Source organism: Ambystoma mexicanum, chromosome 9 (genome assembly GCF_040938575.1).
Source record: "Ambystoma mexicanum isolate Mex_15411 chromosome 9, UKY_AmexF1_1, whole genome shotgun sequence".
NCBI lineage: Eukaryota > Metazoa > Chordata > Amphibia > Caudata > Ambystomatidae > Ambystoma > Ambystoma mexicanum.
Genome location: NC_090931.1, coordinates 1,018,741,590 through 1,018,764,934, shown reverse-complemented (window position 1 = coordinate 1,018,764,934; position 23,345 = coordinate 1,018,741,590). Strand labels below are relative to the sequence as shown.

The 23,345-nt window shown below is 45.4% G+C and overlaps 1 protein-coding gene across 7 annotated transcripts in view; it reads right to left on the bottom strand.

Annotated features, from left to right (window-relative positions):
* LOC138488896 (sodium channel protein type 2 subunit alpha-like) overlaps window positions 1–23,345 on the bottom strand; it is a 1,049,646-nt gene that overhangs the window by 288,193 nt on the left and 738,108 nt on the right. For all 7 annotated transcript variants that reach the window (XM_069616277.1, XM_069616276.1, XM_069616279.1 and 4 more), the window contains one exon: window positions 67–423. In XM_069616277.1, the coding sequence (XP_069472378.1) occupies window positions 67–423 (357 nt within the window). The remainder of the gene's footprint in view (window positions 1–66; window positions 424–23,345) is intronic.

Below are 23,345 nucleotides of genomic sequence, written 5' to 3'. Positions count from 1 at the left end.
AATATGTTAGGTACATTTTTAGGACAAGGCACTTGTCCTAAATTAATGACCAGACTGGATACATACCACAAGATTTCCAATCACCATGACCAACATGAAAACCATTAGGCACATAGACTGCCCTGCAACCTCCATGCAGTCCCACATGGTCTCTATCCATTCTCCACACAGTACTCGAAAAACAATCAAAAAGGAGTGGAAGAAGTCAGTCATGTGCCATCTTGGAAGTTCACAATCCTCAGCAATCTTGCAGACACATTCCTTGTAGCTTTTACCAAAGAGCTGCATTCCAACCACAGCAAAGATGAAGACAATGATGGCCAGCACCAAGGTCAGATTCCCCAGAGCTCCCACAGAGTTACCAATGATCTTGATTAGCATGTTGAGGGTGGGCCAAGATTTTGCAAGCTTGAACACTCGAAGCTGAAAAACAAGAACAGAGAGCAACTGTTACAATAAGTCACAATGACACAGTATTTTTTTCTTGATTTAATAAGCGTCCAACAACATACTGTTGCATTTAAGACTTATGACTATAGATAAATGTCTGGGTACATGAAAAGAAAACATCATTCACATATAGACAGCAGACTTGAAATTACTAACCAGCCGCGAAAGGTGGGACAATCTACTTTTATCAACCTCTGACATTTTTTACATGATACTCTATTGCTTCACAACTAATATTATAGTTATGGCAGCAATAGTTAATTTTGCAATAGGAAAAGAATTACATTTTTTGCATGTGTATTTTTTTGAATCACTAAAGAGTAGGCAGAAATTGTGGGCTGTGAGCAACTGTACCTCTCTGTGTAATCCCCTTTTCCACATTTTGGCTAACATGGGCAAGAGTCCTTTCACTTACTGACCCACCTTCTCAATGTTAGAAACCAATCGATGCCTGCATATTACAAGAAAAATGGATAGTAAGCACAGTATTTTTCATATTGTTAATTGAGACACAACCCAATTCATTGTCTCAAATTATTCACAGTGATTCTGTGTGGCAGGGACTCTTGAATCAGAATCGAAACAATGTCTGTAAACGGATGGTTGAAATTGCATGCATTAATGTACCTAAAGCATGTTTGCCAGAAGACACACTATAGTAGCCTGTTTGCTTTTGGCAAATTAATGTGGTGCTTGCGCCATAAATTTGCCTAAACCATGGTTACAGAAGAGAGGGAGAGGGAAGTGGGGCTCTGAAACCTAGAATATCAGGATGGCATAGCAACCTACAATGCCATGGCATGAAAATGCCAACTCACTAAAGTTTATTTTTCCAAACTCCTCCGCCTTACTACCCAATGAGGAGTTCCCTAACAATATTTGCTCCAATCAGCCGTTTTGTAAGAGGTAAGTCGGGGGCTGGGCCTCCCATGACCCATCTGTGCAGCGATTTGTAAGGTTGCTATACTGAGCTATTTTGGGTTATTCCGTGTACAATTGTGCTATTTTGGGTTACTTTAGACAGCAGATCTGTTTTTGTAGTCCTCCCGAGGCTGCCTCTCTACCACAGCCCACCCACCGCCACTATCCCTACCTCCAATCTCTCTACCCACAGCCACCCACCCTAGCACACACTCTCTACCGACACCCACCATACCCCAGCTCTCTCTACCCGTACCCATCCACCCCACACCCACTCTCTCTGCCAGTAAGCACCCATCCCACATCTCTCTATCTCTACATACCCAGCCATTCCCACTCTCCCTACCCTCACCCACCCACCCTCTCTCCATCCCTTCCACCCTACCCCCCTTCTAACCCCACCTACCCCAAACCCCCTCTCCCTATCCCCACCCACACTACCTCCACTGTTTGTACCCACACCCATGCACTCTTACTCCCTCTCTCCCTAGCCCTACCCGCCCTTCCTCCTCCTTTGCCCCACCCACCCAAGCACCCTAATCCATCCCTCACCCACATGTCCCCCTCTTTCTACCCTTTCTCTTCCTTCCTCTTACATTCTCACTTTATTTTGTACACTCTCACTTTCACCCTTTCGGGCTCATATTTCCTCTTGCTCATCATCGATGGCACAATCTATCAATGGCTTCCTACTTGCTCTATTCCCCTTTTCATTCTCCTGCAAAACTGCACCCCTTACTACACCCCACTTTGACACTTTGTGCTCTCCTCCTTGCACCCTGGTGCCTATAAATGCAAAATGCAAAGAACAGCAGTAAAATGCCAACTATTGGCTTTGCCAATGCATTTTTTCTCATGGGTGAAAAACTTGGTTAAGCTGTGTTTGTTCTTTCAACAGTGGTACTGCACGATACACAGTGTCTTGCAATTCTCGGTTTCAAAATTGTGTTCTCTTTTCTCTAAGGTGCAAGAAAGGGAAAGAGTTGAATCATCTAAAGTCTTTAGTTTTTTTTTCCCAAAGGAGTTAGCAGGTACTTGTGCTCTGAGATAATTGGGCCACAGCACAACATATCTTCCGGACCCTGGTACACTCAAGAGCTCTCTATCAACAAACGGTCTATTAGAGCTCTTGAGAAAGCTGGCGCAAGGCCATCATACCAGAGAACCTTATATCTTACCTTCCAAATGGCAGACCCTGACATCTGAAGCATGGCTACTTATTGCATCACCACCATTGTGGCAGCCTCTAAAAGGAGCAAAGCCTTTTTCATAGAAGTCAAACACTCTTCAAACTCCACACGTGATGCAGTGGTTCCAGACACCCTGGAAAGGTATGAGGCTAATAAGTTCTTTATGAACAAGATGAATACTACCAAGCACCATATATATGCTACAAATAATCCACAGATACTCCACACTATGTCACTTAACAGGGTGGTCAACCATGGACCGGCTTCACTCCCCTCTCGCCTCAGGTGCGCTTGTACACTCTCACATCCATGAAAATGACTTCTTACAATGACCACATCCTCACGGCCAATAGCCTTAAAAACTTCACAGGTCCTGCCCTTACTGCTCTTCTTAGTATAATCAACACATCTCTCAGCGAGGATACATTCCCATACATCCTAAAAATAGGGCTTTTATGCCCACTCTTGAAAAAACCCATCCTTGAGCAGAGTGCAAACTACGGGCCGAACACAAGCCTCACATTTGATAGTTGCTAACCAACTACTTACACTAATCGAGCAACTGTGACCGCTCCCTGATTACCAATCTGGGTTCCACCTCAAATGCAGCACTGAAACAGCCCCCATACAGGTGGTTAACAATTTCCTTCAGATTATCAATAAAGGGGGCTCTTGCCTGCTAGTACACCTGGAACTCTCTGCTGCATTTAGCATGGTTGACCATCACACTACTCATCCTCCTTGCACACAGGATGAACATTTCTGGCACTGACCTTAAATGATTCACATCCTACCTAGCTGGCAGACACTAGGCTGTCAAGAGTGGGTCCTTCAGGTCAGAACACTACCCCATTACCTGTGGAGTACTTCATAGTTCCCTTCTCCCCCTGGTCCTCTTTGACCTCACTCCTAGAAGATCCCAACATCGCAATACACCCGTACACAGATGATACACAATTGTATCTAAAGGACAAGGGCCCGCAAGATATCGCTCAACTTAGCTCATGCATTGCAACCATTCAAATGTGAATGACTATTTCCTATTTGAATCTTAAATCCACCACGAACGAATTTGTACTCCTGGGTCACTCCTCCAAGCAGGAATCCACTCAATGGTGCATGGACAAAATGCAGTTGGACGGATTCAACCCTCAACTCACCCACCCAGCAAAAGCCCTAGTCTTCAGTGTGGATAACAACCTATCTTTCGAGCACAAAGGATGGCCGTAAGGCTCAAACACCTTCCTATCAGATCTCTCTATTACACAAGGTCAAGCCCTTCCTACCGCCCGAGGACTTCACAACTGTGGTGCAGGCTCTAGTGGTCTTGCACAGTGACAGGGGTAACACCCCCACATGCAGGGCTCTTGGCTGCTCACCTGTCCCCCTTCAGAGCATCCACCACAACATGGCTAGCCTCATCACTCTCTCTCAGAAATGTGTCTACACCAACTCCACCTTGTACAAATTACACTGGCTCCCCATCCCAGGTAGGATGTGATTCAAAACTGCATACTTCACCTACTAGGCAACTATCGCTGATATGCCGGCCTACCTGATGGCCACATTTAAAACAACGGGCGGCCCACAGTCATGCCACAGAAAGACAATCACCTCAGTAGAAACCAGACTGGCTCACAGGGAAACTACATACCAGTCCTCATGCTACGCTCCAGTTCTCTGGAACTCCATCCCAGTGGAAATCAGAATGCTCCAAGTCTCCTTCAGTTTAGGAAATAACAAAAGGCCTGTCTGGCTCTTCCAACAACACTTTAGTGTAACCTAGATTCCAGCTGTCTTGTGCAAACCCTACTTGTATATTGCACTATGATAATTATGGATCTATGTGATTACTGCGACTCAAACAGTGCGCAACCGAAAAAGTTGACTTTTTTAATTTAAACTAATTTTTCCGCCCCATAATCCCCCACATTTCTTATCACCCTAACCCACCCCCGACATATATAGGGTGCGAAATGCAGCATAAAGAATGTGACATTTTCGGTTGTACAGTGTTAAGCTGCGCAGGAATGAGGGCATCCCATAATTATTAGTAATGTTGACTTGATGACATGGTAAATTCTTGCTACCAATGTTTTGTTCTATAACTTGTACTTTGCTCAATGTGACCTGTCTTGCCTTATGACCTGCATGACTTGTACAGTCCTATAATGAACTGCAATATTTATTACTAATGTTTACTTGATGAATTGATAAATTCTTGCTACCATTATTTTGCTCTTTGACCTGTACATCACTCTGATGCTCCTGAGCTACTTTTGCGTTATAAAAATATATAATAGCAGCATTAATATTGCAGAGTACCTTAATGCTCTTTTGGTACTTATTATGTGTTGGGCTTATTCCGCAGGAGAAGCAGAATTTGAGAAATATATTAGCACCTACAGAACTTTAGGAAGGAAATAAATAGGAGTACTCAAGTCAAACAAGATGGATCAGCTGATAAAACTTGAATCCTACTGCCATTGTTGCTCAAAGTGATAGTTACGATAAAAACAATCTCATCTTCTACATTAAGGTTTTGTGCATCAGGTAGAAAGGGTCATTAATGCTTATCAAAATAACAACATTATGTTCCCAGGTGTGGAGGTTTACAATTGGGGGATGGGCAATTAATAGACCAAAAATCCATATAAAAACAGTCTTGTATACTGTAGATGTAAAAGGCATAGCTCTTAGGCCTCATTCAGGCGCGTAAGAAGATTATGATCGGTCCTCAAGATCTCATGTTGTGCTCATGGACGGTTCCCTGGGTTCTTTTAGTATTATCATAAAGTGATATGGAACTATTTAGGTGCCATACATATTGAATGGGTTCAGGGGCTGGGCTATTAGCCAGGGGGATTGTCAATTGGCTGAACTATTTTGCTTCAGTTCCTAAGAAGCTATGCTGCTCTCAGAAGGTGCCTGATATGCTAAGAAATGGAAAGCTTTGACAGAACCAGAGTTTAATGCCCTCAATGGAGCAGAGTAACCAGTACCATTTAGGATACATCCCTCTTGAATTTATTAAAAATGACACTGTTTGAATTGTGGTTTTTTTAATGGAAATGTGATATTAGGAAGGAGGTTAAATTTGTAACATCACATATTATAATTAAGAGTTAAGGACGATTTGTATTTGCTATTTAATATGATGATTGTACAAAGAGATTATGAACTATATATTATCTCATGAATGTAAGTATATTGTAATGTATTGTTTTTATATGAAGGTATATATATATTCTATTGCAATTTTTATTGTTCATATGGTCTATATTGATAAGATGTTTATGTGTAAAGTTTATTATTTAAACTAAATCACATTAAAAATAAAAAACAACAACATGAAAACACATCTGAATGCCTAATGTTACTCCTTCAATTCTTGAATATTGTTGTGTGAAACTGATTCCTTCTGGGGCTACAGTCCTAGTGTTGTTAGATCTATCATGGCAACTACTCACAAATTCAGAAGTGCATCTGCCACCACTTGCTCATCATCCACAATGTATGTGTATCTGCGGTTGTCTTGAAGAAGATTATTGTTATTGTCATTTCATAGCCTTGATATCGGATCCCAATGTGAGTGAAGGCATTGCAAATGTCTCTTGTGGATTGGGCATTGGGAATCACAAAACGGGGAATTAATTCATACTATTCAGCTTGAGGGTGAAATAATCAACATTATTTTTGTAGGCTGCATTGGGCCATATATGCTTCTCAGTTTTAAGAAAATGTCTCTGGCACACCATCTGTTATTACAAACCTTCCTTCATGATCAGTCTCTGTATTTCCCAACCTGTACCTCAAGTATAGATAATGGGGCAAAAAAAGCACCAGTGTAACGCTGTCCATCATGGGCAGCCATTTCCAATACTCCAGTAGCAGGTTTCGGTGCCACTCCACCCCTTCTAGTAAACTTTAATCTTTATCAAAGTTGCACTTACAAAAAAAGATAGAGGGGCAAGACACCCAAGGGTAGAAAGATAGAAAGATAGAAACTCTCTGCAAATGTATTAGGACCCAATCCAAGGTCAATATTAGACTGTGGTCTAATAAGGGCCTTGACTAGACTGCAATTTTCATGCAGAGATTACCCATTTTCTTTGTCTCCTACTTACAGACATTAAGGTGAGATGTATGAAATAAAGACAATGGGGTTATTCCGAGCTTGGTGCTAAGGGAACAATGATGCCGGTAAAGGAATACCGGCATCGATTACCGCTACAGGCTATTCTGACAAGTCCGACCGCTATTAGCGGCACCGTAAAGTACGATGCCGTAAATAGCGGTCTGGGCGTGGGCACACGACCCACCATGCCGGCAATAGCGGCATGCCGTAAACTGGAGTAAATCACAAGTGAAGCGGACATGCAAATAATGGCTTCATGAAGGCGGAAAAAGTGGTTACCGGCATGCCGTAAATACCGGCATCACCAACCTACCGTAAAATGCCCTGAGCAGTGTACACAACTGCCACAGGTGCACACAATAAGCACAGGTGGAGGCAATGGAGTCTGGCCCAGTACAAAAGGAGCACACCCACACACCACACCCCCTCCCACACTAAGATGATTCCAGTAGTAGTAGCATTACTGGAGCTGGAGGACATGCTTGCATTGCCACAACATCAACAACAACAGCCGCCACCACAGAGGAGAAGGATGGTGAGACAGAGCCAGAATGCCCAACCAGTGCAGCCACTGTTACCACGCCAGCAGCCCCCAATCCCTCGCATCAGAGCCAGTCCTTCCAACCTAACCCCTGAGCAGATCCACACCCTGTACCGTCTGGACCGGGACACCATCACCACCATAGTGGACCTGATACACAACGACATAGTGAGCCTCATTGAAATACGCACCACCATCCCCCCTCTACTGAAGGTGGTGTCTGTGCTCCACTTCCTTGCCACAGGCACCTACCAGCACACAGTGGGGCACATGCATGGCATATCACAACCCTTATTTTCCCGGATACTGAACAAAGTGCTGGATGCCCTCCTCAAGCACACAAGGGACTACATATCCCTGCCACGGACTCCCAAGGATATATTTCATACAAAAGTTGGCTTCCATGCACTGGCAGGCATGCAAAATTGTGTAGGTGCCCTCGACTGCACCCACGTGGAGTTGCTGTTCCCGCATGCCACGGAGGTGGTGTACCGCAACCGCAAGCAATAGCACTCCATCAATGTGCAGATGGTATGCGACGCCAGCAAGACCATCACACATTGTTGTGCCCGATATCCCGGATCAACTCATGACTCTATGGTCATGCGGAACTCCACGCTACCACGCACCATGGAGCGACATGCTTGACGACGTGCCTGGCTGCTTGGTAAGTTGCATGACTGGCACATGGCATTGAAATGGGGGGAGAGATGCACACACCACCCTGGTGTCATTGGTGTGGTGACTGCACGATGTGCACATCACCGAACACTGTGCCCCAAAGCATCACAAATGGTACATGACACCCAAATCCCATTGGAAGGAAGTAAGGCTGACACCTATCACCACATGACCAACAGGAAACCACCAAACATCCCACAACACGTGCACCACTCATCAGCAGCACTCACCCTCCGTAACGCCATCCTGCACCATGCAGTGCATATGCACTATGTTGCTGTCTCCAGCATATAACCACACAGGACAAGCATCCCTGGGAGTGCATCAAACTGTACCTACTAGGGAATACACTGTCTGGCACAGGGCCGGCACACTCACAGGAGTGCTGCATGTCACCATGGGAATGATCAGTGCTGATTGCCCAATATTGCACATACTACTGCCAACGCTCCCTCTAAGTAAATCTCACAGAACACAACACCTCACTAATTTGACACTAACACAGCTGTATGCGTACACTATGCATGTGAAACAAGACGCCAGTGCACACCATGTATCATCTTGAAGATGCAACCCACACCATCAGTCCATGGCACTATACACATTGAGGAACTGAAAAAGGCGTCAATATATTCAGGGACATGCAGGCATGTGTGACTAGTACGGCTGTCCATCATGATCCTCCTGACATTTACCTTCAATTGCCTCTCATGCAGGTGATAGATGCTGTCCCTTGAAGCCGTGGCTCCTCACCCCTCTCCAAAACCCACAGAACAGACACGAGGAGAACTACAATCGTTCACATACCCGTACCCGTGTGGTCATCGAGCAGACCCTTGGCCTGTTGAAGGCACGATTACGCTGCCTCAACTGGTTGGGTGGGGCACTCCTCTACAGGCATGAGAAGGTGGCCAAGATCATCATGGCATGTGTCATGCTTCACAATATGTGCATCCGCCGGAACGTGCCCCGGCCCCCCTAGCATTGATCTGCTACCACCTGGTGATGATGAAGGGGAAGAAGAAGATGTGGCTGGACATCATCGCTGTGCCGATGCACAGGAGGGACGTGCTGTGCGCCAGTCAGTGATTGCACAATATTACTGACACACATGGCAGCAGAGGGTGACATGATGGTTGGACAGAGGGCACTGAGTGTGGGGGTACATTTACACTATGCACTGTAAATGAATAAATGACACATGCGCAATGATGAATGTCCACTCGGGTCTTGTTTTTCACACAACCGGTGTATTAAATGTAACAATGTAAATGTAAGTGAAAAATCCCTCCACCACCCTCACCACCCTCTGCCTCCCCCCACACACACTCATCCCCCTCCCCCAACTCCCCCACACACCCTCACCCCCTACCCTACAACTCCCCCACACATCCTCACCCCCTCCACCTGCCCCCACAACTCCCCCACACAAGTCCCATTGAGTCTCCAAAGCCTACACGAGGCTGCCCTGACAATTAATTGGCACTCCCTGGTCCAGGGGGCGGCCTGTCTTGCCGGCGCTGGGTACGGGACGACCTGCGGAGCAGGTCTGTTTGCGTAGAACTGGAGGAAGACGGTGTGGCCGCCTGCTGTGAATGTGTAGCGGGATGCCCTGCCTCCATGGCATCCGCTATGCGGCTTAACACCTGCCGGAGGGCCGAGACCTCCTCGCAGAGGCGGCTGGTGTTGTCAGTGAATGATCTGGCCATAGAGGCAGTGTTGTCTGTGATGGACCTCCCTAGAGCGACTAAGTCTTGACGCCACTCCTCTCTGGCCAGTCTGTTGTCCTGGACAAACTCCCTTACAAGGGCAGTTAGCAGGTCAGACCGCTGCAGCCCTGCGGGTGCACCTGTGGAGGTAGTCGGCCCCTGCCTGTCCTGCCCAGCCTGCTCAGCCTCCCTATTTGCGATAAGTGGACTGAAGTGTCCCTCTGTCTGTTCCTGACCAGACTGTTCCGGGGTGGCGGCGTGCTCTGTATCGAGCGACGATACTTGGGGGATGCCGGTGGAGTCGAGTTATGGACGACTTCCGAAACATCGTCCTCCATGGGCACCCAGATGTCGTGCTGTGTGTCCTCCAGACCCAGGGGTGCCGTGGCTTCCACCTCCCCAGCCAAACTTGACTCCTCGGATGGTGGTGCCTCGCATGAGTCATCAGGATGGGCAATGGGTGGAGGTGGTGCTTCGCCCTCTACGGGCCTTGGTGGCACCGGTGCAATGGGTACCTGGGGTGGCTTGCATGTTGGTACACGCCGCCCCCTGGGTTGTCCCCTCAAGGTTGAAGGCTGGTTGCTGTCATCCCGGGACCTCTTCCAGGGTGTGGCCTGTGCAGGGGTTGCGTCCTGCCCATCGCTGTCATGGTCAGCGCCTGTGGGGGTCAAAGAGAGGGACGGCATGAGTGATGTTTTGTTAGGCATCATTAATACATTAGGACAATTGATCCTCCACACAATTGGGGGTAATCGGCATTTGTGTTTGGATGAGCACGTTCTTTGATAAATGGATGGTTTATGCAGGCATACGTCGGCGTCACTCATGTTGCCCAGGAGCAGTGCTATCTGACATGCATAGTATTTTGGACATGCACGCTGTGTGACTCGTGGCATTTTCATCTTTGTGTGATATGTGTCATCTATAATATTGCCTTGCACCAGGCATCTGCATGTGTCTGTAATGCATCAGCCTACTTTGCTGGGAGTGTGTGTGTGTGTGGGGGACCATGGCTTGATTCTTTGAACTGACATATTGGTTGACTTTCATCAGATTTGGCATAGCAATGTTTACTTTGGACACTCACCTCCATCGCCCGATGTTGTGGCGCCACACTCCATCTCGCCAACTCCTTCGATGTCTTCCATCCCTATCATGCTGGTGCAGATGTCTTCCCATGGGGTGAGCTTGATCAGGGAACTAGGACCTCCTCCTGTTCCCATGGCCTGGCTGCGGTTCACAGAGAGGATGTTTCGTACCCTTAGTCGCAGGTCGTCCCAGCGCTTGCGTCAGTCCTTAATCGTGCATGGGGTGTTCCCCCGAAGCACTGACCTTCTGGGAAACACGTGCCTAGATCTCTTTCTTCTTAAGCACTGTCTCTCTCTTCATGTTGTTAGAAAACACTATGGCAGCATGCTCCTGGAGTGTGTCTACCAGCATCTACAGCTCATCCTCATGAACCTTTCTTTTCGCTGGCGGGCAGCTCCCTTCTTCAGGGCCTTAGGCATAGTGGTGTTGGAGGTGGATCTTTTGCAAAAATCAGCAGAGTCCCAGGGGTCCTGTGTGGTGAGGATGGCAATGGATTGTGTTTTTAAAGATGGCCGCTGTGCTCTTTCCCATTCCTGTGCGATGACGCTACTTCTGGTTCCGCTTATTAGCAGTGACCGTAAATAGCGGTGACCGCTAATAACGGTCACCGCTATTTACGGTCACCGCTAATGCCGCTTTGGACAAGGTCGGTAGTGTTATCTGCGCTATGCTTGATGCCGCTAAGGGCATTTTGGGAGCCTTTAACGGCATGGCGCAAAAGACCTTACTGGCATGGCGTAAAGCTTGTGCCCGCGAATTCGTAATAGTCCTCTATTAACGGACTGGTGACAGCACGGACACGCTAATTACGCCATGCCGGTAAGGAATGTTACTTACCTCCAAACTCGGAATGAGGGCCAATGTGCTTAGGTAGAGGTAAGACAGATATTTATTAACACTGGTAGGAAAGGAACCACAGACTACGGTAACGTCCAGCTCCTTCGACTGTCAAGATTCAACTGCCCTTAACGCTCTAGATCTTAATCACATTGAGCGGTACAATCAAACTTTGCAGATGGAGCCTTACCCTAAAAGATACAATGCCATTCCCGACATGCTGATGCTGAACACTAGATAACCCACCTCCTCTCCCTTAAATGAAGAAAAGGTTGCCACACAGGGGAAGGGAAGGGGAAAACAAGGTAAGCTGAAGTAATGAACGGAAACTACATTAGGGGGACAGACCAGGGAGAAGAGATCACACAAGCAGCTAGTTAACTTATCACCCTCCTCTTGTTCCAAACATTACCACCTGCCAGACATACAGCACACCCATATTCCTTCTCAACCTTTTCTTTACCCAGAATGCCTGGATTCATATGTTCTGCCTTTCCTGGGAAGTTTTATTTTTACCTGATCACCCGCACACAACTCCATTCTCTTGCTTCCATACTTAATATCATACCTCCACTTGGATGCCTCACCACAATCCCTTATTCTGTCACCAACACTCCTGACATCTGTGACCACCATCTTGGAGAGATTCACTCAACCCGGATTCAACTTGGTGTTCGGCTTCCGACCTCTAATAAGTTCAAATGGAATGACACCCGTGGAAGGGTGGGCTGTCAACCTGTACTGAAATATTCTCCTAAGTAAATCTCTTTGCCAATCTCTGTTATTCATCACAGACAACCTTATGCCATCCATGATGGTTTGGTTGAACCGCTCTACACATCTGTTACTCTGAGAATGGTATAGCGCAGTTGTTTTGTGTACAATCCCTTTCTCCTTGAAACCCATTCAACACAAACTATGGTCCATTATTCCCAATCAGTTGAGCTGGAAAGCCCTCCCTCCAGAACACATTATTCAGTAATGTAATCAAGTTCCTGGAAGTGACATCCCTAACTATTCCACCTTGAGGTTATTTAGAAAGAAGATCTATCAAAACTACTACATAACTGTCCTTGGACCCATAAGCATTTAACAGCCCCAGCAAATCTACCACCACTGTTCCTCAGGGCAACCTGGGAACTTGCGGAGACAACCATAGGAGGAACCACGGCCTCTAGTATGTTATCACTGTTGCGACATTACCTACATTCCTTGATGCGCATTTCAACAAAGTTGTTCATGTGCACCCACCAAAATTCAAACAAATCATAGAATATATCCTACAGATGCCCATGTGGCCTATGTAACCTAAATCAACAACAGTCTCTCTCATGTAGCACAAATCTAATAACCTGTGTCCCCTGCACACAGACTGCCCCTCTATAATCAATTAATCCTTCACCCTCTTGTATTTACCCGCACGCTCACATGTAACTTGCACACTGTTATTCCATTTGTCCCATTTTGGACGTTTGACTTCTTGATAAACCCTGTCTTTCCGACACGCTGCTAACCAGTCACTCTCCTGAAGACTATCCTCCAAAGAGAAAATGTCCCTGATATCATCTTCCGCTAGCATATCCAACTCATCCTCCTCTACAATAGGATTCCTAGAGAGAGCGTCCACTGCAACGTTCTCCTTGCCATGAACATGTTCCACCATGAAGTCCAAGCCTTGTAGTTTGGTGGTTCACTTCGAGATATGCTTAGTGACTCATGGCTTGCAGGTGACCCTGGATACCCACAGCTGCCTTGGCTCATGACACCTTTGCGGGATCCACAGAAACCACAGGAGATGGCCTACAATCACGCTCACAGCAGGACCTGTGTCTGTATAGAGTCTACCTTTGGCCTCCTGAAGGTCAATTTTCGCAGCCTGGATCATCCAGGAGGTGCACAAATGTTCAGCCCTGAAAAAGTGTGAAAAATCATGCTGGTGTGCACCATGCTGCACAATATCTGCCTCCAGAGGAATGTCTCTCAATCCCCTGATGTGGACAAGCCACCCCCAGAGGATGAGGACACAGTGCCTGTGCAGAGGGTTCCATGTCATTTCATCGTGGGATGTTTTTTAACGAAAAATCCCATCAATTTTTTTTTCATTATTTTTGGGGGGGAACCCCCCCAGCCTCCCATTACATTTAATTGTTTATGTATTCACAAAGACCCACACCCCATATATAATTGTCTAAACCCCACAAAAAAAAAAATGGATGTTTTTTTTTTCATTAAAAAATTAGCGGTAAAAAACCTGCAAAAAAACATCCCGCGATGTAAGGACATCGTACCGTGCAGAGGCGTCTGCATGCATTTGCAGAGATGACGTTAGGGCTGGACGAGTGGTTCGCTAAGAACTGATTGACAATGTCTTTTAAGATTTCACATGGCACATACCATACACCGCTGTGTACCCACACACATTTATGAATAAACACAATGAGCAATGGGCCTCATTCCGAGTACGGCGCTAACCAATGGCGCTATTAACGCCTTGGTTGACGCCGTACCCGGACCGGCAGCGCCTTGGTGGTTGGCGGAATTACCGCCCCATTCCAAGGTTGGCGGGGCGGTAATTCCCCAATCCCCATTTACCCTTCCCCATTCCCATTCTTGCCCCATAGGGCATAATGGGAGTGGGGAAGGCGTCAATTACGCCGCCGTAAATTACGGTGGCGTAATTAACATCAAGGTCCCTTAGCGCCATGGTATTTAACGCCTGCTAAAAGCAGGTGTTAAAAGCACCATGGCGCTAAGGGAACTCGGAGTATGGCGGTAAGGGATTACCGCCACCGCTCTCGTTAGCGGTGGCCGCTATCCCTTACCGCCATACTCGGAATGAGGCCCAATGTCTTTGCATTGATTAAGTTGAACTATGGTTTAATGTCATAGTGCACAATCTAGCCCACCTCCCCCACCCGAAAACCACCCCAACTCACTATCCCCCTCCCACTACCACCCCAACACACTTCCACCTCCCACCACCACCCCAACACACTATCCCCCCTCCTCCCACATCACCCCAACACACAATCCACCCTTCCTCAACACCACCCCAACACACTATCCCTCCCTCCTTCCCACCCCACTAACACCACCCCAACATACTATCCCTCCTCCCCTCAACCCCAAACACTATCCTCCCTCCTGCCACCGCCCCTCCCCCAACACCACCCTAACATGTCCACTGTGGCAACAACTAGGACATAGTAACTTGTGTGGCTTCTTCCCACTCAGGGCTTCCCCAAGTGACTTTGGGCCCAGATTGTGCTCGAACCGGTGCCCGGGGTGCTTGGCAATTACCCCTTTGTAGGAGTTGTGGAACTCGAGTGTATGGCTCCTGGCCCCCGGATATGTTGCAGAGTCAGTTCCATACTCTGCTGCATGGACTCTGCAAAGGCAAAGATGCCCTCTGTCCGCTCCGTAACACGCTGGCCGTACGCTGTCAGTGTGGCAGCTGTAGCAGCTGCCTGTTCCCGGCAGCGCTCCATGCTCCGCATAATCCTGCGTGTGGCACCCTGCGTGCAGTCACATATGGCTTGGTGGTGGAAGGAGTGGGTGTTTGAAATGGCCTCCATTTCAACTTGCCACCTCTCCATGGAATCGAGCCTGTGCAGGATGTTGTGGCTCTGTGTTGGCTGGGGAATTGATCGGGGGCTACGTGGTGAGCCAGTACTAAAACACAGAGACCCATACAAGGGTGTGTCCATGTCACCCTCTGGTGCCTGGGCATTCTGGCTGTGATGCATGCTGTCAGGGCTGTGTGATTCAACGGTGCCCTGTGGCTGTTGGGTGGTTTCCTCCTGACTGGCTTCTTCATGCCTGCCAGCAGGTGTGTCATTGCTCACAGCTACTGTGGCTGGCTATTCTGGTGTACTTGGAGTTGTAGTGTTGCTGGAGGCAGGTGGGTTTGGTGCAGGGCCTACGCTGTCACCAGCAGGCCTGGTCTTGCTGGGGCCCGGTGTGGCATGCTGTGACTTGCGTTTGCGCACCATATGTCGTCGCTCTTCAGGGATTGCAGTGGACGTGGACGCACTGGAGGCACCAGTCCCCGATGGGCCTTCCTCCTCAGCCTCTTCGTGAGCTGCCCAAGTGCCTGTAGGATACAAAGTACATGCTGGCATGTATTGTGTGTTCACATGGATTGGTATGCAAGTCACACATGCTATTGATCAGTGACACTCCACCCATGTGGCCAGATGGACATGGATGTAGAAGGCCCATTGCATGTCCCCACAGCATTGCGGGACTGGTCACAACTATGTGTGGGTGACCCATGGCAGGTGGCCTTTGGGCCGTGTATGGTCAAGCTGGCCTGTCCATGCAGGTGCAGCTCACTGGGCGAACCATGCATGCATGAGGACCTGCAGAGTCATGCACATTGTGTCTTGCTCTCATGGTCATGCGCTGGCAAGCAGGCCCGGCCTTTGGTTTTTCAGTGCATGGGACGATCGAATGTGCTCATACCCCCAAAGCCCCTCCCCTGGTGATGCACTCCTTGTGGGAGTGGATTTAGTGGCCTTGTCTATGGAATTGCCATGGCTCAATAGGATGCTGCTGTGCAGCCAGCTGCGGTGCTCTGTCTTGTTTTGTGTTCGGCTCACTACACCCATGTAGGTGCAAGGAAGCGTACACTGTCACGGGAGTCGTCTGCCATACCAGCATGGGGCTGACCGACTGGGCCCAGCACATGTTGGTGTGATGACTGCACGGTGTCGTGGATACTCACACGCTGCACACCTGCTGGCAAGTAGAGCGCCAGAAGGAGAGTGGGGTGCATTGCACTTGGTTGGGCTGCTTGTCACACCTTCACACTCCAAAACAGCTCAGGGGTGCTCTTGGTGCCGACCCCCAGGCTGCTGTGGAGGTGGGAAGATGTGGCACCCAATCATGTCACCCTGATTGCCCAGGCCAGCTGATGGGCTTGCTAGCACATGCCCCTGTCCATTGGTTCATTTTATGGTAAGGGATACTTATACGGTTGGTCATTTGCTATGTGCAATAGGGGGGATGACTCATCTGCTACCTCCTGGCTGCTGGCACCAGCCTCCGCTCCACCAACTCCCTCGATCCCCTCCAAATCAAGGATGCTGTTGGCCTTCTCCTCCCATGGTGTGAGGACAAGAGGCTCTGTGGTTCCGCCTCCTGCTGGTGTTGGGAGAGGAGGCCCTGCACTGTGAACCTTAGGTCATTCCAGCGCTTGCAGCAGTCTTCTGCATCCCGGGGGACCAATGCCGACCGCTGTGACCTTCTGGCTTATTGCCTGCCAGATTGTGGTCTTGCGTTGCCCCTACGTTTTCCCTTGCCTACTCCAGTAGAGCTCTAGTAGAGCGCACCTTGCCTCGGTTCCTGTCCTGTGACATGATCCCAGTAGGGATTCAGAGAGGATTCTGTTGTTCAAGATGTCCTCCTCCATGCTTCCCGTTCCGGCGATGACGCTATTTTCGCCGGCGCTATTAGCACCGACTGATGTCCACTGATAACGGTAACTGCTCTGGAATTTCAGCAGCGTGCCTTGTTTCGGTGCTAATTCCACCAGACGGAATTAGCGTTATCGGCAAAATGGTGTGTGCATTCACAACAGGTTGTTATGGATTTATAATACTTTCAATGAATACTCAGGAGCCATACGTATATGCACATCATCTTTATCTAGGTCCAACTCCTAACCTTTTCATTTCTTCCAGCCAGCTTCTAGAATCCCCACACCATTCCTTCACACATCCTATAATCATTATAAGCCTAACTACAGATGTATATTAATAACAATAGCACACAACAACCCCCCCAGACTTATCATCTTATTTCATTCCCTTAATATAACAAGTAAATTTGTACTTACAAATTAGCAGGTTCACATTACATCTGCTCAATTAAGCGAGTTGGTCTCCGACTCACCCTACAGGGACGATTCCTTAAAATTACATCATGTACTTCAGGATTTACAGACCCTTGAGATTCCACTAACAAAGGATTTTCTACACACATATCAGAATCCATAGAATCATCATCAACAAAAGGAAAATTGATGTCCTCAGACACATTAGTCAAATCTTCATTTGTGTTTTCATCATCATCCTCATGAAACAGTTTCCTAAAAAATGAAGCATTCCTTGTTATTTCCCATTCCTCTCTTGCAGCAGTCACCATAGGACCCTTGATCTCCACAATTCTCAATGGTAAAGGTCAGTATCTAGAATCCAATTTTCTACGTTGTCTCCGTTTCACCAGCACAGAATCTCCCACTTTTAAATTATTTTCACGTGAATGTCTCCTGAGATCAGTCCATTCTTTAGTCTTTTTCCTCTTTAACTTGTCTCTTTCTCTGATTTCAGCATCTTCAATAGGTGCATAATCTTCTATTTGTGGAAGTCTGGTTCGAGGTTTATACCGAATCATCAAACTAGAGGGTGTATATCCAGTCATTTCATGAGGAGTATTACGATAACTTCTTAGCATCTGAGATATAGCCTGTGGCATTGACATATTATCCACTACAGCTTTCTGTCGAGTTTTCTTTAATGTATCCATGAATCTTTCAGCCATACCATTAGCTTGTGGCCATAATGGTATGACCTTTTGATGCTTAAACCCCAGATGAGCAGCAGGTTTATTGAATTCATGACCCATTATCAGTCTTGACAACATTCGGGACACCCCACTCACTAAACAATTCTTCTAGAACCACTGCAACATGGTGAAAAGAAGTAGACACCAGATGCTTGACCAATGGAAAATGTGAATATTTATCTATGACTACTAGAAGATACCCTCCTTCTTCAAGTGGACCAGAAAAATCAAGTCATACTCTATTCCAAGGACCATTGGGTAACATTGGGTAACGGCACCACTCTTAGAGGTTCAGACTGTTGTCCAGACTTAGTCACTTGACAAGGAACACAGTGTGATAAGACGTCGTCAACAATGATATCCATGTAAGGAAACCACACTTGATTCCTGAGAATTTTCTTTGTATTTGCAACTCCTCGATGTCCCTCATGGGCTAATATGATAAGTGATTTCTTCAAAGTTTTTGGAGCTACTAACCTATTTCCTCTCATTAATAACCCTTGTTCGGTTGATGATAATTCACTATTCACTCTGGCTATCCTATCTAGACCTCTTCGATCCACCTCTCCTTCTAATTGAATCCTGCTCCAACACTTCCATTTACCTTCTCTGGTAATCTTAATAGCCAATTGAATTGTCGGGTCTTCCTTGCTTTTCTCAATGAATATGTCCTTAGTTATTGCTATCGGTAATGCATTAAGTGATAAATATGACAGATATTCTTCTGCTTCCTTTTGCATTTTATTCTCAGGCCCTTCTATTGGATGTCTTGATAAGGAATCTGCAGGATTTGCTTCCTTTCCTGGCTTATGAATGAAGTCGTAATCATATTCTTGTAGACGATTTCCCCATCTTTCAATCCTTGGTGGCATTTTAACTCTGGGATTACCAAACAAAGACAAAAGAGCCTGATCATCCGTAATTAAAGTAAATGGCCTTCCAATTACAAAATGATGAAACTTCTCACATGCCCATACCGCTGCTAGACTTTCCATTTCTGCTTGTGAATACGCATGTTCAACAGAATTCAATGCACGACTTGCATAAGCCACAATATGTCTTATATTGTCTCTTCCTGGTTCCATTTGTACTAATATAGCACCCAAACCCACTAGACTCGCATCTACTGTGATTTCAGTCTCCCATCCAGGATTGAAATATTCCAGTTGCCGTTCCTTTGTTAATTCCTTCTTTATTAATTTAAAACTTGCTACACACTCTTCATTCCATTGAAACAGAGCATCTTTCTTTAGTAATTGTCACAAAGCATCAGTCATTGTTGCACATATGGGTAAGTATATTGCACAATACCCAGTCATTCCTAAAAATGATCTCACTTCAGCTACATCCTTAGGAGAGTCTAGCTCTAGGATTGCATTTACTTTTCCTGGATCCGCATTGATGCCATTTTCGGAGAATATGTGTCCAAAAAATGTTAAACTCTTTTTGTTCACCTCACACTTTGGACCATTCAACGTTAATCCATTCTCTTGAAGAATCCTACACACTTTCTCTACTGCCTCATCATGTTGACTCTGATTTGTTCCATATACCAATATGTCATCACTATAATTAAATGCGTTGTTTACCGGTGCAATAACTCTTCTTATCGTCTCTTGAAATATCTCTTCTGCAGAAGAGATACCAAAACTCAGTCTCTTATACCTAAACAAACCATCATGTGTTGTAAAAGTGGTTATGGGTCTTGATTCCGGATCAATTGTTAGCTGATGATATCCTTGGTTGAAATCCAACTTCGTGAACCTGGTAGCTTTATTTAAACGAATTATGTCCTCAATATTAGGTCCTGGATGTCTCTCTCTTTGCATTGCCGTGTTGGGAATTCTCATGTCCACACATAAGCGAAGACGACCATCCACTTTAAGGACTACTACTAATGGAGACACCCACGGAGAAGGACCACTCTCCACTCTTTCAATGATGTCATTGTCTAGTAGTTGCTGTAACTCTTTTGATACTTTGTCTTGCAGATGACACCCAATCCTTCTGGGGTGTTGAGGATGTACTGTTGGATCAATATGCAAATGTATCATGCTATCTTTAAGCTTTCCTACACCCTCGAACAATTTTGGAAACTTTTCCTTTATTTCCTCTAGATCCATTGTTTTTTCTGCAAGAGCGCATACTTTATGACAATTTGAAGGATATCCCTGTATCTTTTCCATCTGGTCATCCTTAACAGATATGAGTTGCAAATCGGTAGCAGTTTTACAACTGATGAGACATCTCCCAACTGCCGGGGTATTTATGACATGTATGATGGCTGCTACACACTTTCCATTATGAACTAAATTACATTGAAATTGCCCTTTTGATAATAACGGTTGTTCAGCACCCCATTGAAATATGAGTTCCTTTGATGGTTTTAAAGGATACAACGCTGCAACTGTTCCATATGCCTTGTCACTCATCACATTTACAGTTACACCAGTGTCCACCAGAAATGGTATTTCTTGATCACCTAGTTTCACAGTGACTTTTATGGCTGTTCTCTCCTCTCCATTATCATATATCAGTCTCACGTACTCCTAACTGTATCTATCATATTCCTGACATTGATGTTGAGTTTTATTTCCATCCTCCACTTTTAATGTCAGGTTTTCGTATGGATCTTCTATCTGCTTTTCTTCTTGAATTTGATGCTGATACAATTCCATAGGCAATTGATGTCCTTGATATCTTTGTTCAGGCATATCTATTTGCAGATTGTCCATTGCTCTCACAAACCCTTGTTGAATTGGATGAGACATTCCCGACACACAACTTGACCTTGCTATCTCCTTATCTGAGAATGTTCTTGCATTGAAACCTCTTTGACCATCATATTTGCGATTCAAACTCATCTGTACATTTGCTCCATATGCAGGGGTCATTAATCTTTCCTGGCACATCATCTGGAAATTATTTTCTTGTCTGCATCGCATCCAAAGTTGACCTATAGCAGGACATGGACCTTTGTGTGGGAAATCAAATCCACACCTGTAACAGTGCCTTTCAAATGTATTTCTTCGAGTATTCTATCCATCTTGGCGGGTTGTTGTTGTCCCCACACTATTTGAATATTTTCTTTGCCATGGTACACTCTTCCCTATTGCAGCAATGGAGTCTAGTTTCTTTGGATTTTCAATATTCCCAGCTTGAGTATCAACCCTTTCATATACTCTTGCTAACTCCAAAACTTCTTTCAGCGGAAGTGTTTTTTTTTTAGCAAATGCTTCCTGAATTGAGACGATAAGCATCCTTCAATTATTCTCAGCCTAATTGCCTCATTATCATTGTAGTTTGCAAAATCACAATTCACCGCTTTGCGCTGTAGTCTTCATGCAAATTGAGCAATGGATTCATTTAAACCTTGTGTGCACTGATTAAATATATATCTCTCATAACCTTTATTTGTTGGAATTATTAATTTGTTATTGATGGCCGTTATCAAAAGTTGATATGTGGCTTTTTGATCCGTGGGTATTGTTTTTATGACGGTGTTCAGTTCATTACCAACTATATTTATAAATATGTCCAGTTTGTTAACAGCATTCTCATTTCCTACCACTCTTATGAATCTTTCAAATTCATCTAGCCATTCTTGCCATCTCTGACCTTGATCCTCTTGTGGCTCTAGACTAAAGGGATTTGGAGGTCTCAAATAATTTAGTGGATTCATGGCTAACAGATTCCTTCTGCTGCTTGAGCCAAGTCTCCATTCGCATTTGCAGACAACATGTTGTTTAATCACAATATCACTCTTTAATATCTATTCTTGTGTCCGTTTTCCTTTGTTTGCTTTGTTTTTCTTTTTTTTAAATTCTTGCATACCTTGCAAACTTTTGCTTTATTCCTTATTATATCTGGTCATCTTCCTTTTTCATACTCTCAGTATTAAATGTCTTGTTTTGTTTGATAAGTGTAGCTTGCTCGTTTCTACTGTTTTCTTAATTCACACCAAAAAAATAATTTTCATTTATACATGAGCATTAGTGTATAAATATTATTCACTTGTGTCCACCAGATGGCTTATTGTTGCATGCTTATTCCGGTAGGTGGCGCCAGTGCCCCACGTAGCCTCTAATAAACACTGGCTTTTGTGTTTTCCCTTTCATTTAATTCTAGTTGCTATGCAACCTTGTGTATATTTTCCAAGATGGCTGCACGTTATCTCACGTATGCGGGTCCTTTTTTCTAGCTTTTACTGTTACCTCCTCATTCGTCACACGGCCTCGAGCTCCCTGCCTCGCGCTGCAGTGCCTGTGAGTGCTGTTATTCCTACCTTTGAAATGATGCTCGTAATGCTCCGTATTATATAAACATTGCTTTCTGACATCTGCTGCCCTTATTATCTATGTTATTTGCTCCTTTACGCTATCCACTACATGCGCCTTACCGTCTTTTTCTTTTTTCTTTTCCATTGATTTCTTTGTTTTCCGTTTTCTATCACACGTTCCTTTCTTTGTTTTCTTTTTTTCTTTTATTGTATTTCTATCCTTCCTTGCTCAGTGCCTTTGTTCCTCATGTGCTTTGTTTCCCCTCGTCGCCATTGTTATGGATTTATAATACTTTCAATGAATACTCAGGAGCCATAGGAATATGCACAGCATCTTTATCTAGGTCCAACTGCTGACCTTTTCCTTTCGTTCAGCCAGCTTCTAGAATCCCCACACCATTCCTTTACACATTCTATAATCATCATAAGCCTAACTACAGATATATATTAATAACAATAGCACACAACAGTTGTGATCTGGCACTAATTGCGCGGCAGGTCACGATAGTAAAGCTAATTCCATTTGTTGGAATTAACAGAGGGATACTGCCAAATTCCTGATGATCCCCAAAGCTTTAAAAAATCTTTTACAAGTAAAACACACAGTTTTGGTAACATTAAATGTTTCAAAATTGTTTTGTGGCAAATATGATTCCATATATGAGTGCATAAGACTGCTAATAATTACATCAATTTTGGTGGAACTCATTTTCAAATGATTCTCAAGTACAAAATCAGTACAAATGGATAGCTATACCTTAGTATGAACAGTACCTTAGGCTGGAGACAAGGTATGTACAATGTTTGTATTATATATATGATGCAGGGAGTCACCTTTGTTTCCTAAATCGTGCTTTGCAGCAAGGTTGATATGCACCCCAACATCTGCAGTGGTTTCTTTCCCACAATATTTAAAGTGTACAGTTACATTGTTGCAACAGAT